General features: G+C 45.2%; 1 protein-coding gene across 1 annotated transcript in view; it reads right to left on the bottom strand.

Annotated features, from left to right (window-relative positions):
• The window catches only part of LOC114643124 (mucin-2-like), a 256,765-nt gene that overhangs the window by 228,582 nt on the left and 14,859 nt on the right, over nt 1-13,324 (bottom strand). The window contains exon 5 of the mRNA XM_051920951.1: nt 7,426-13,281. Within this exon, the coding sequence (XP_051776911.1) occupies nt 7,426-13,281 (5,856 nt within the window). The remainder of the gene's footprint in view (nt 1-7,425; nt 13,282-13,324) is intronic.

Genomic DNA, 13,324 nt, shown 5'->3' with positions numbered 1-13,324 from the left:
ATGAACAACTACATGATGCAGTCTTTGAACTGAGGCAGCTGATAGAGAAACATGGACAAGAACAGAAAGGACTGCATATGGTGGTCACCGATTTGAAGAAGGCTTAGGATGGAGTGCCACGTCAAGAGGTCTGGGGGTGCATGAAACAGAAAGGAGGACCAGAGAAGCGTGTGAGGACTGTCCAGGATACGCTAGAGGGAGTAAGGACTCAGGTTAAAGGTGGTCTTAGGGGAGCAGACAAGATCACAGTTAGAGGAGGTCTACAGCAGGAGTCTTCTTTAAGTCCTCACCTCTGGTTACGGATCGGTTGGATCTTGGGATTAAAGAGCAATCCCCCTGGTGCAGGCTTTTTGTGAAGGAGGAAGTGGAGAAGAAGTTGGAATAATGGAGAAGGGCTATGAAGATAGAGGACTGAAGTTAAATAGAAGAAGACAGAATGGCTGAAGTTTAATGATGATCAGGATTCAGAAGTTAGCATGCAGGGAGGGCCATTGAAAAGAGTGGAAAAGCTCAAATATCGAACTTCAGTGGTTGACCAACATGGAGAATTAGAAGCAGAGATAATCCATAGAGTGCAGGGTGGAGGAAACAATTGGAAGAAGGTAAGAGGAGTGTTTTGTGATCGGGTGTGATATGGTGAGGTTCACTGATGAGACCGGCAGTGCTGTACAGAGCTGAGACATGGGCAGGAAAGGGAGAGCAGGAGAAGAAGTTGGATGTATGGAGTTAGAGAAGAGGACAAAATAAGAAATTAAACAATCAGAAGTACAGGAAAGTCAGCTGAAGTGCTATGGACATCTAACAAGGACAGACAAGGAACATGTGGGAATGGAGAAGAGAAAGTGAGGCTGAGGTGGATAGATAAAGAAAAAGAAGATCAAAAGGAAACACGTCTGACTGGCACAGAGCAGCACAACCAGGCTGTATGGAGAAGGATGATCAGGCACTCCATCCCCACACAGAAGATGATGACCACAAGTTACATTCGGGTAAGATCAAAGCGCCATGGTAGGGGGCCCAGCAGAGGGTGCTCCAGAGCTGTGAGCCGCACACTTACATCATAAAGATGAGCGCTGAGGTCGAAGGAGTCAGGTGACCTGAGGGAGCAGGCGCGTGCCAACTTCTTGAACAGGTGGGTCTTCAGGGCCTGAGGAGGGAGAAGGAAAAGGACATCAGGAGTCAAATGATGAGCCAGCAAAGTGTGACACGAGGGACTCAGACAGAAGACAATTCAATGAGCTTGGAGACGCTGGCAAGAAAGCTGCTGCATCTGTGAGGCCATCTGACTGTAGTAAAAGGCGCTATATTAGGGGGGCTCTCAAATACTAAGGCTGTAGAGAAAGGCGCTCTGTTAGGGTGGTCACCTGCCTTTACTGTAAAGCGCTATATCTGTTTGGCCATCTGCTGCCAGTGTTATGATCTGGTGACCATTGGGCTCCACTATGTTAGCACAGCCCTGTGACTCCAGTTGTTAGGACTGATTACTCTGCTAATTCACTCATTGACTATGGTGGGCTCCCAGCATTGCTCAGGCACTGCCCCTTAGATGTGACATTTTCAGTGAATTAAAAATACTCATTGGCTCATAAAAGCACAACAAGCTGAGACAGAGGGACATAAGCAGAGGAGCTGGGTGACACAAACTGACACTAGATGGCCTCCCTAAGGTCAAAGCTGTGAAAGGCACTGCAAGTGTAGAAACCTCAGAAAGAGCAGACGGCACAACAGAGATGGATATGAAAGGAGCTCCATGACAGGGAGGTCCACCTGAACTGCACTTACCACCACAAGGACCACTGGGATCAGGATGATGAGCAAGCTACAGAGCACAATGATGGCGATGGCATAGCCTGGGAAGGGCGTTTGAGCTGGTGGGACCGAGGTGACTGGAGGAAAACCAAAATCAAGGTTACCAATGGGACATTCTCAGGACCCTGTAGACTTTCAGGTCTCGCTTGTCCCTGCCTGCTGAACTCACCGCTACCCACTATGGACCAGGGGTCCAGCTGTATTCCCTGTAGGTTGACCTGAGAGATTCCACTCAGGAGGGTGTTGGTCACATCGCTGCTGGTGGTTGTGTCTGGTGTGTACATGAAGGTGGTGGTGGTGATCACTGAGCCCATCCTGCAAAGAGAAGTGGACAGCTGGTGTGATGGGTGGGCTCTGGCGCAAGTGCAAGCCATGGAGAAAGAGGTCAGCACAAGGCGGTCACTTACTTCATGTCTGTGACGTAGAGGTCAGTAAAGCCGTTCTTGATTTGGAAGAGCGGCAGGAGCTGAAATAATAAAAGGAGATAGCAGGTTAGCAACTTCAGGGCGGACGTGCGGCCGCAGACAAAGAATCGGGTGCTAGAAAGCTGCACTTTGTGCCCTGCAGTGGCTCCTTCATCTTTTATAGCTCCTTACACTCTCAGTAGGCACACAGCCAAACACTCTGCATACATGACATTGATACGACTGTAGGGGCCGTAGTGGAGACCCTCTTGTTTGGAGATCGGCTTGTTCAGCCATTATGAAAGGTGCTATATAACATAACAGGGGGTCCATTAGCGAGGTCTCCATGCAATCAAATAACTTCTTACCGCTTGTTTCAGTTGAGCTCTGAGCTCAGCAAACTCCGCTGATGACCGGTTACTCATGGCACTTGAGAACTGCTTGTTGAGAATCCTCAGATAGTAGGTGAAGATGTTGAAAGCGACTGGCACGGCTGGCAAGGCTGAGGAAGACAAGAGAATGCCATAAGAAATCTCGGAGCTCCAAGTACTAAAATGGTGCCACACGAGCACATTGAGAATTACACCGAGGGGGACACAAAGCAATTCCAGGTACATACCATTGACGGTCAGCATGTACTTGACCAATGGGACAGGACTGCTGCTCTGCAGGATGTTGGTGATGAGGACCGTTGAGCTGACAAACACAGTCGTGTTGAACTGAAGCTGGACACTCGTGAAGACCCAGTTGGAGTTGTTACTGGTAATTGAGAGAGAACAACGGTTAGCATAATGGTCCTCAGATATGGGCAGACAGCACTGTGGGACCCCCGACCTCCTCCAGGACTCCAGTGCCACACTGTGACGTGTGTGAGTGTGTGGTCAGTCACAGCTGGATGGCGCACTGCCACTTCACCAAACTGGTAATCTCTGCTGCTCACCTGACCTGCTCATATCAGCTGATATCAAAGCCCACTTCTACAGGGGACACTTGCCAACCTGCCATTTAGTGCCTGCTGTTGCCCTGGTTAATGATCAGGGGGTGGACATCCACACATCTACTGATGCAGAATTCCAAACCCCACCGCTGCTCAGCTCTCAGCTGCCCACTAGGTGTGCATATCCACTTCATCTCCTAGGGTAAGTGACATTAGACATTGTTGGGCAGACAAACGATGATGGCCATTTCATACCTGAAGTTCAATGCCAACTGCACCGGGTCACCGTAGTATGGCTTCAGGATGGACAGCAACTGGGAAAGAAAGATAAAAATACAAATGTAAGGGGCCATGATGGCGCAGGTCACCTGAATATGACACGTCCTCTAACTTGGTGCCCAGGCTCTGCTTTCTGCCCCCATTGGCACAGAAACAGCCAGGCACTATGTGGATGGCACTTACCCACACGAGGGTCTTATTCTGCAGCTGCTGGTATGCCATGCTTGTATTGTTAAACAAATCTGAAATGAAGCCATCTTGAGTCTGGAATGCCACTGAGGTGGTGGACAGAGGAAGCTGCTGTATGGTGAGCGCTGTGAAGAAGAGGACAGACAAGACACCATTATGAGGTGCTAGGAAGGAAGCACAGAGCCCATGGAGGTGCCCTTCACTTACTGTTAGACTGAATGCTCAATCGGTCCACAGGCAGGACTCCCACTTCGCCCGATGAATTGACCGCATTGTAAAGAATTCGAACGGCATCTGCACTCTGAGGGGCATCAGCAGCTGTGGCATTGGAGGTGAACTCCAGTCGTGTTACTGCGATGACAGATCCTTTTCTGGGGGATATAAAGAAGAGGGTCTTATTATAGAGAGGACATGGAGGACTGGCACTGCAGCTGGACATGTTGGGGTATACCACAAAGTGGGCCAACACGGAAGATGCCCAAGGAGCCAAGGAGGAGGCCAGCAGGACTCACGTGAATTTGTCGACTATCACTCTGTTCAGGGTGTTTGGGTACACCGGGTGGAAAACTTTGTAAACCTGAAAGGCGAGAAGAAGAAGAAACAATGACATCAGTTATGGAGCCTTGGAGTGTCGGCCTGTTGGCGTTGACCCCGGTCCATGACTCCCTGTTCATCTGAGAATTATGTGAACTTCCACTTGGGGATTAATAAAGGATCTATCTATCTATCTATCTATCTATCTATCTATCTATCTATCTATCTATCTATCTATCTATCTATCTATCTATCTATCTATCTATCTATCTATCTATCTATCTATCTATCTATCTATCTATCTATCTATCTATCTATCTATCTATCTATCTATCTCCTAGTCCACTTCTGTGGCTTCTTGCCTGTCATTACCTTATTCACGGTTTGAGGATGGTGACCCCTTGGCCAGCCAGGCCGAGCCGTGAGGCTGAGCTACACGTGAAGATACTAAACCAGAACAGTGACTCCATGTTTTACTGCTCTGAAGATGTCACTGAGACAGCAGACTTGTGTGGAGATGATGACGCAGCTAAAGGGCTTGAATGAAGGTGATTCCAAGCCAGACGGGGATGTGGCAGAGTGCGCTGATTCTTTTTCTCCCTTTTCTGCCGACCTCTCATGGGAAATTCTGCCTGGTCCTGTTGACGTCACTTCCAGTCACAGGTCCTTTGATGTCACTTCCTATACCTTTCCTCCATCCCCTCAGTTCTGTTATGGACTCCAATCTCTACACATCAGTACAAATCTTTAACTATTTTGCAGCCAGGTAATAATATACGGATGGCTGCCCCAAACCTTTCTGTGGCTTCTTTGATTTTTGTGACAGTGTGTTGTTGTCTCTTGTACATGCGGTGGTCCGGAGCTCTTGCTGATCTGTTAAACGAGGTGCTCCATCACAGCCTGTCTCAGTCACTCTAGAAATTTGTCCCCATGGACCCTCGTCTTGTCACATTCCTTATCTCACAGATATTGGCACCTCTGAGGTGGCAGCGAATGTGGGTGAGCGTGGGCTGTGATGGCCTGGTGTCCTGTCCAGGTGTAGTTGCAGATTAGCATTTAAAGTTGTCCTGAAATGGACAATCCTGTCACCTGACATTAGGAATTGGTTGGTTTTAAACACGTTTTTTGAAATTTTTGGAAATGCCTCAATTCTCCTCCCTTCTTATTTATTGTCTTTGGTTTCATTTTGATTGGTTGATCCTTTTTTTTATTACACAAAGACTTTTTTTTGTGGGTGAGGTGTTGATGGGATGGAGATCCTTTGCTAGCAGTTCGACCCCAAAAGATTTACCTGGTGACACTGCAGTGAGTATTTATGATGGCAGAACGTTGCAGTGTTTGTTAACGGTTTATGGAATCGATTATTCGTCAGATGGGGTTTTGACTTTGACGTTGTGTGCTTTGACTTTCTGGTTTGGATCTCAGCACATCTTAAGACTTTGAGTTTCTGTTATTCCTTTTGCTCTCCTTTCACAGCAGTGCAGCTAAAATTTGTCATTTGGGTGCAGATGAACTCCATGCAAACCTAACAGCTGAGCTGGAAAGTGGACCTGACTAAAAGAGAGAGTAAGTCACCAAGAACAAGAGATGAAAACCACAAAGGATGAAAGTGAACAAAATGAGTGGGAAAATCTGAAATCAAAAGGCAAAAAACAAAGATCAGAAGAGAAAGAAGAAGTCCTCACTGGCACTTCAGTTGCTAATGGAGAGACCTCGGGCAGACTTTCTGTTTTTTTATTCAAAATCTGCGTGGCAATGCCATGTGTACCACCATCTTACACAAAGGTGATGCAAATATGTACAACATCATGTGACTTCCTCATCACATGATTGGCAACAGGTGTAGCAACCATAAACAACATGGCCACCCCCAGAAATGGCAGCAACCAAGACATGAAAAAAAAACTAATGCCAAGAAAACAGAAAATGAGATCAAGTAAAATCATTTATACCACGTTGACCATGGAAAAGATCTATAATGTAAGAAAATGGTCCCTAAAAACTCAGAATTCAGGTAAGTGAAGCGAGTTACAGAATGGATGGAGGGTTGTAAATCAATTCATACTCCTCGTATGACAGGCTTTATGATTCATGTGTCCAGGTGCCCATTCTTGGACCAAACTCATCTAATAAGAAGAAAATCTGACCACCAAATACACGTCTGAGTCAATGAGCTCCTGTGACAGTGTAAGTGTCCCCAATGCCCACCTCTGGGCCCTGCCATGTGCTCAGTGCCACCACTCCCTGTACTTTGTAATGGCAGAAGAGGATTCAGGAAGGTGAAAGAATATTAAAGGAAAATGCAGATGGAATTTTATAAAGAAAAAACATAAAAACATGGATTGAAATGGAAACAAGCTTCTAAAACAATGAAGGAGGAAGAAGGACATGTTCTTGGTGTAAAGCAAATTGATACAAAGACACTCACCTCTTGTGAAACTGTATTACTGAGCTGGATGAAATCAAGAGATGACTTGTTACCCAGTTGGTCTGAGTAATTCAGGAGCATTCTGAAGTCGAGTGGCACCGTTGGCTTACTTTGGGAGTTCTTGGTAGTGGAGGTAGTAGACACTATGGATGGTGTAGCTGTGGCAGAGGAAGAACTTGAAGGAGCAGATGAGTGTGTGGAAATTATAGAAACATTTGAGGAAGAAGATGAATTTGGAGAAACAGACGATTGTGCAGAAATTGTAGATGAATTGAGTATAGAAAAAGGTGAAGAAGTTGAGTGTATAGAAACTGTAGATGAATTTGTTGTAGTAGAACTTGGAGAAGCAGATGATTGCATAAAAACTGTAGTTGAATTTGTTGTAGAAGAACCAGGAGCAGTAAATGACTGTGTAGAAATTGAAGAAGAATTCAAGGAAGAAGGAGAACTTGGAAAAATGGTTGATTGTGAAGAAATTGTAGATGAACTTGAAAAAGAAGTTGCTTGTGTAGAAATTGTAGATGCATTTGTTGTAGTAGAACCTGGAGAAGCAGACGATTGTGTTAAAAAAGAGGAAGAAGAAGAACTTGGAGAAATGGTTGCTTGTGAAGAAATTGTAGTTGAATTTGTTGTAGTGGAACTTGGAGAAGCAGATGATTGCATAGAAACTGTAATTGAATTTGTTGTAGAAGAACCTGGAGCAGCAAATGACTGTGTAAAAATTGAAGAAGAATTCAAGGAAGAAGGAGAACTTGGAGAAATGGTTGAGTGTGAAGAAATTGTAGATGAACTTGAAAAAGAAGTTGATTGTTTAGAAATTATAGATGAATTTGTTGTAGTAGAACTTGGAGAAACAGTGGATTGTGCAGAAATTCTAGATGAATTTATTGTGAAAGAGGTTGGAGTAGAAGCTGATGGTATAGTGGAAATTGATTCTGTCATTGCAGTAGTTGATTCAGTTGTTCTTAGAGTGGTTTCAGTTCTTCCAATATTTTGTGACATGGAAGACGTTCCTGTCGTAGTAGTGGATGATTCACTTGTTGTTGTGGTCGTAGTTGTGGTGTTGCTGCTTGAAGTAGTTACTGAAGTGGAAGTTGTTCCAGTTGAAATAGTGGTTGATTCAACTGTTGTTGGGGTGTTTGTTGTTGTGTTGGTGCTTGAAGTAGTTAGTGAGGTGAAAGTCATTCCAGTTGTAGTAGTGGTTGATTCATTTGCTGTTGGTGTGGTTGTTGGTTTGTCGGTGCTTCCTGTTGAAGTAGTGGTTGATTCACTTGTTGTTGTAGTGGTAGTTGTAGTGTCGTTTTCTGAATTAGTCTGTGTGGTGGAAGTCGTTCCTATTGTAGTAGTGGTTGATTCAGTTGTTCCTGGAGTTGTTGTTGTATCGCTTGCTGCTGCACTTTGTGAAGTGGAAGTTGTTCTTGTTGTAGTACTGGTTGATTCAGTTGATATTGGGGTGGTTGTTGTTGTGTCGGTGCTTGAAGTATTTAGTGACGTAGAAGTCGTTCCTATTGTAGTAGTGGCTGATGCAGTTGTTGCTGGAGTTGTTGTTGTGTCACTTGCTGCTGCACTTTGTGAAGTGGAAGTCGTTCCTGTTGTAGTAGTGGTTGATTCAGTTCCTTTTGGAGTGCTTGTTGGTTTGGCGGTGCTTCCTGTTGTAGTAGTGGTTAATTCAGTTGTTGTTGGGGTGGTTGAAGTTGTGTCGGTACTTGAAGTAGTTTGTGAAGTGGAAGTCGTTTCTGTTGTAGTAGAGGTTGATTCAGTTGTTGTTGGGGTGGTTGTTGTTGTGTTGGTGCTTGAAGTAGTTAGTAAAGTGGAAGTTGTTCCTGTTGTAGTAGAGGTTGATTCAGTTGATGTTGGCGTGGTTGTTGTTGTGTCGCTGCTTGAAGAAGATAGCAAGGTGGAAGTCGATCCTGTTGTAGTAGAGGTTGAATCAATTGTTTTTGGGGTGGTTGTTGTTGTGTTGGTGCTTGAAGTAGTTAGTGAGGTGGGAGTCATTCTTGTTGTAGTAGTGGTTGATTCAGTTGCTGTTGGTGTGGTTGTTGGTTTGTCGGTACTTCCTGTTGAAGTAGTGGTTGATTCACTTGTTGTTGTAGTGGTAGTTCTAGTGTCGTTTTCTGAATTAGTCTGTGTGGTGGAAGTCGTTCCTATTGTAGTAGTGGTTGATTCAGTTGTTGCTGGAGTGGTTGTTGTGTCGCTTGCTGCTGCGCTTTGTGAAGTGGAAGTCGTACCTGTGGTAGTAGTGGTTGATTCACTTGTTGTGGTCATAGTTGTTGTGTTGGTGCTTGAAGTAGTTAGTGAAGTGGAAGTACTTTCTGTTGAAGTAGTGGTTGATTCAGTTGATGTTGGGGTGGTTGTTGTTGTGTCGGTGCTTGAAGTATTTAGTGACGTAGAAGTCGTTCCTATTGTAATAGTGGCTGATGCAGTTTTTGCTGGAGTTGTTGTTGTGTCTCTTGCTGCTGCACTTTGTGAAGTGGAAGTCGTTCCTGTTGTAGTAGTGGTTGATTCAATTGTTGTTGGGGTGGTTGTTGTTGTGTTGGTGCTTGAAGTAGTTATTGAGGAGGAAGTCATTCCAGTTATAGAACTGGTTGATTCACTTGCTGTTGGTGTGGATGTTGGTTTGTCGGTGCTTCCTGTTGAAGTAGTGGTTGATTCACTTGTTGTTGTGGTGGTAGTTGTAGTATCATTTTCTGAATTAGTCTGTGTGGTGGAAGTCGTTCCTGTTATTGAAGTTGTTGATTCAGTTGTTCCTGCGGTGGTTGATGTTGTGTCGGTGCTTGACGTAGTTAGTGAAGTGGAAGTCGTTCCTATTGTAGTAGTGGTTGATTCAGTTGTTGCTGGAGTTGTTGTTGTGTCGCTTGCTGCTGCGCTTTGTGAAGTGGAAGTCGTTCCTGTGGTAGTAGTGGTTGATTCACTTGTTGTTGTGGTCGTAGTTGTTGTGTCTGTGCTTGATGTAGATTGTGAAGTGGAAGTCATTCCTGTTGTAGAAGTGGTTGATTCAGTTGTTGTTGGGGTGGTTGTTGGTTTTTCGGTACTACCTGTTGTAGTAGTGGTTGATTCAGTTGTTGTTGGGGTGGTTGTTGGTTTGTCGGTGCTTCCTGTTGTACTAGTGGTCAATTCAGTTGTTGTCGGGGTGATTGTTGTTGTGTCTGTGCTTGATGTAGATTGTGAAGTGGAAGTAATTCCTGTTGTAGTAGTGCTTGATTCAGATGTTGTCGGTGTGGTTGTTGGTTTGTTGGTGCTTTCTGTTGTAGAAGTGGTTGATTCAGTTGTTGTTGGGGTGGTTGTTGGTTTCTCGGTACTACCTGTTGTAGTAGTGGTTGATTCAGTTGTTGTTGGGGAGGTTGTTGGTTTTTCGGTGCTTCCTGTTGTAGTAGTGGTTAATTCAGTTGTTGTCGGGGTGGTTGTTGGGTTTTCGGTGCTTGCTGTTTTACTAGTGGTCGATTCAGTTATTGTTGGGGTGGTTGTTGGGATTTCGGTGCTTGCTGTTGTAGTAGTGGTTGATTCAGTTGTTGTCGGGGTGGTTGTTGGTTTGTCGGTGCTTCCTGTTGTACTAGTGGTCAATTCAGTTGTTGTCGGGGTGATTGTTGTTGTGTCTGTGCTTGATGTAGATTGTGAAGTGGAAGTAATTCCTGTTGTAGTAGTGCTTGATTCAGATGTTGTCGGTGTGGTTGTTGGTTTGTCGGTGCTTCCTGTTGTAGAAGTGGTTGATTCAGTTGTTGTTGGGGTGGTTGTTGGTTTTTCGGTACTACCTGTTGTAGTAGTGGTTGATTCAGTTGTTGTTGGGGTGGTTGTTTGGTTTTCGGTGCTTGCTGTTGTAGTAGTGGTTGATTCAGTTGTTGTTGGGGTGGCTGTTGTTGTGTCTGTACTTGAAGTAGTTTGTGAAGTGGAAGTCATTCCTGTTGTAGTAGTGGTTGATTCAGTTGTTGTTGGGATGGGTGTTGGTTTTTCGGTGCTTCCTGTTGTAGTAGTGGTCGATTCAGTTGTTGTCGGGGTGGTTGTTGGGTTTTCAGTGCTTGATGTTGTAGTAGTGGTTGATTCAGTTGTTGTCAGGGTGGTTGTTGGTTTGTCTGTGCTTCCTGTTGTAGTTGTGGTTGATTCAGTTGTTGTCGGGGTGGTTGTTGGTTTGTCGGTGCTTCCTGTTGTAGTTGTGGTTGAATCAGTTGTTGTCGGGGTGGTTGTTGGTTTGTCGGTGCTTCCTGTTGTACTAGTGCTTGACTCAGTTGTTGTTGGGGTGGTTGTTGGTTTGTCAGTGCTTCCTGTTGTAGTAGTGGTCGATTCAGTTGTTGTCGGGGTGGTTGTTGGGTTTTCGGTTCTTGAAGTTGTAGTAGTGGTTGATTCAGTTGTTGCCGGGGCGGTTGTTGGTTTTTCGGTGCTTCCTGTTGTAGTTGTGGTTGATTCAGTTGTTGTCGGGGTGGTTGTTGGTTTGTTGGTGCTTCCTGTTGTAGTAGTGGTCGATTCAGTTGTGGGGGTGGTTGTTGGGTTATCGGTGCTTGCTGTTGTAGTAGTGGTTGATTCAGTTGTTGTTGGGGTGGTTGTTTGGTTTTTGGTGCTTGCTTTTGTAGTAGTGGTTGATTCAGTTGTTGTCGGGGTGGTTGTTTGGTTTTCGGTGCTTGCTGTTGTAGTAGTGGTTGATTCAGTTGTTGTTGGGGTGGCTGTTGTTGTGTCTGTGCTTGAAGTAGTTTGTGAAGTGGAAGTCATTCCTGTTGTAGTAGTGGTTGATTCAGTTGTTGTTGGGATGGGTGTTGGTTTTTCGGTGCTTCCTGTTGTAGTGGTGGTCGATTCAGTTGTTGTCGGGGTGGTTGTTGGGTTTTCGGTGCTTGATGTTGTAGTAGTGGTTGATTCAGTTGTTGTCGGGGTGGTTGTTGGTTTTTCTGTGCTTCCTGTTGTAGTTGTGGTTGATTCAGTTGTTGTCGGGGTGGTTGTTGGTTTGTCGGTGCTTCCTGTTGTAGTTCTGGTTGAATCAGTTGTTGTCGGGGTGGTTGTTGGTTTGTCGGTGCTTCCTGTTGTACTAGTGCTTGATTCAGTTGTTGTTGGGGTGGTTGTTGGTTTGTCAGTGCTTCCTGTTGTAGTAGTGGTCGATTCAGTTGTTGTCAGGGTGGTTGTTGGGTTTTCGGTGCTTGAAGTTGTAGTAGTGGTTGATTCAGTTGTTGTCGGGGTGGTTGTTGGTTTTCCGGTGCTTCCTGTTGTAGTTGTGGTTGATTCAGTTGTTGTCGCGGTGGTTGTTGGGTTTTCGGTGCTTGATGTTGTAGTAGTGGTTGATTCAGTTGTTGTCGGGGTGGTTGTTGGTTTGTCCGTGCTTCCTGTTGTAGTAGTGGTTGATTCAGTTGTTGTCGGGGTGGTTTTTGGTTTCTCGGTGCTTCCTGTTGTAGTAGTGGCCGATTCAGTTGTTGTTGTGGTGGTTGTTGGGTTTTCGGTGCTTGCTGTTGTAGTAGTTATTGATTCAGTTGTTTTTAGGGTGGTTGTTGGTTTGTCGGTGCTTCCTGTTGTAGTAGTGGTTGATTCAGTTGTTGTCGGGGTGATTGTTGTTGTGTCTTTGCTTGATGTAGATTGTGAAGTGGAAGTCATTCCTGTTGTAGTAGTGCTTGATTCAGATGTTGTCGGTGTGGTTGTTGGTTTGTCGGTGCTTCCTGTTGTAGTAGTGGTTGATTCAGTTGTTGTTGGGGTGGCTGTTGTTGTGTCTGTGCTTGAAGTAGTTTGTGAAGTGGAAGTCATTCCTGTTGTAGTAGTGGTTGATTCAGTTGTTGTTGGGAAGGGTTTTGGTTTTTCCGTGCTTCCTGTTGTAGTAGTGGTCGATTCAGTTGTTGTCGGGGTGGTTGTTGGGTTTTCGGTGCTTGATGTTGTAGTAGTGGTTGATTCAGTTGTTGTCGGGGTGGTTGTTGGTATGTCGGTGCTTCCTGTTGTATTTGTGGTTGATTCAGTTGTTGTCGGGGTGGTTGTTGGTTTGTCGGTGCTTCCTGTTGTAGTTGTGGTTGAATCAGTTGTTGTCGGGGTGGTTGTTGGTTTGTCGGTGCTTCCTGTTGTACTAGTGCTTGATTCAGTTGTTGTTGGGGTGGTTGTTGGTTTGTCGGTGCTTCCTGTTGTAGTAGTGGTCGATTCAGTTGTTGTCGGGGTGGTTGTTGGGTTTTTGTTGCTTGATGTTGTAGTAGTGGTTGATTCAGTTGTTGTCGGGGTGGTTGTTGGTTTTTCGGTGCTTCCTGTTGTAGTTGTGGTTGATTCAGTGTTTGTCGGGGTGGTTGTTGGGTATTCGGTGCTTGATGTTGTAGTAGTGGTTGATTCAGTTGTTGTCGGGGTGGTTGTTGGTTTTTCGGTGCTTCCTCTTGTACTTGTGGTTGATTCAGTTGCTGTCGGGGTGGTTGTTGGTTTGTCGGTGCTTCCTGTTGTAGTATTGCTCGATTCAGTTGTTGTTGGGGTGGTTGTTGGGTTTTCGGTGGTTGATGTTGTAGTAGTGGTTGATTCAGTTGTTGTCGGGGTGGTTATTGGTTTGTCGGTGCTTCCTGTTGTAGTAGTGGTTGATTCTGTTGTTGTTGGGGTGGTTGTTGGGTTTTCGGTGCTTCCTATTGTAGTAGTGGTTAATTCAGTTGTTGTTGGGGTGGTTGTTGTTGTGTCTGTGCTTGAAGTAGTTTGTGAAGTGGAAGTCATTCCTGTTGTAGTAGTGCTTGATTCAGTTGTTGTCGGGGTGGTTGTTGGTTTGTCGGTGCTTCCTGTTGTAGAAGTGGTTGATTCAGTTGTTGTTGGGGTGGTTAT

The sequence above is a fragment of the Erpetoichthys calabaricus genome, chromosome 17, assembly GCF_900747795.2.
Source record: "Erpetoichthys calabaricus chromosome 17, fErpCal1.3, whole genome shotgun sequence".
Classification (NCBI taxonomy): domain Eukaryota; kingdom Metazoa; phylum Chordata; class Cladistia; order Polypteriformes; family Polypteridae; genus Erpetoichthys; species Erpetoichthys calabaricus.
Note: the sequence above shows the minus strand (reverse complement) of the source record. Positions and strands in the feature narration are given on the sequence as shown.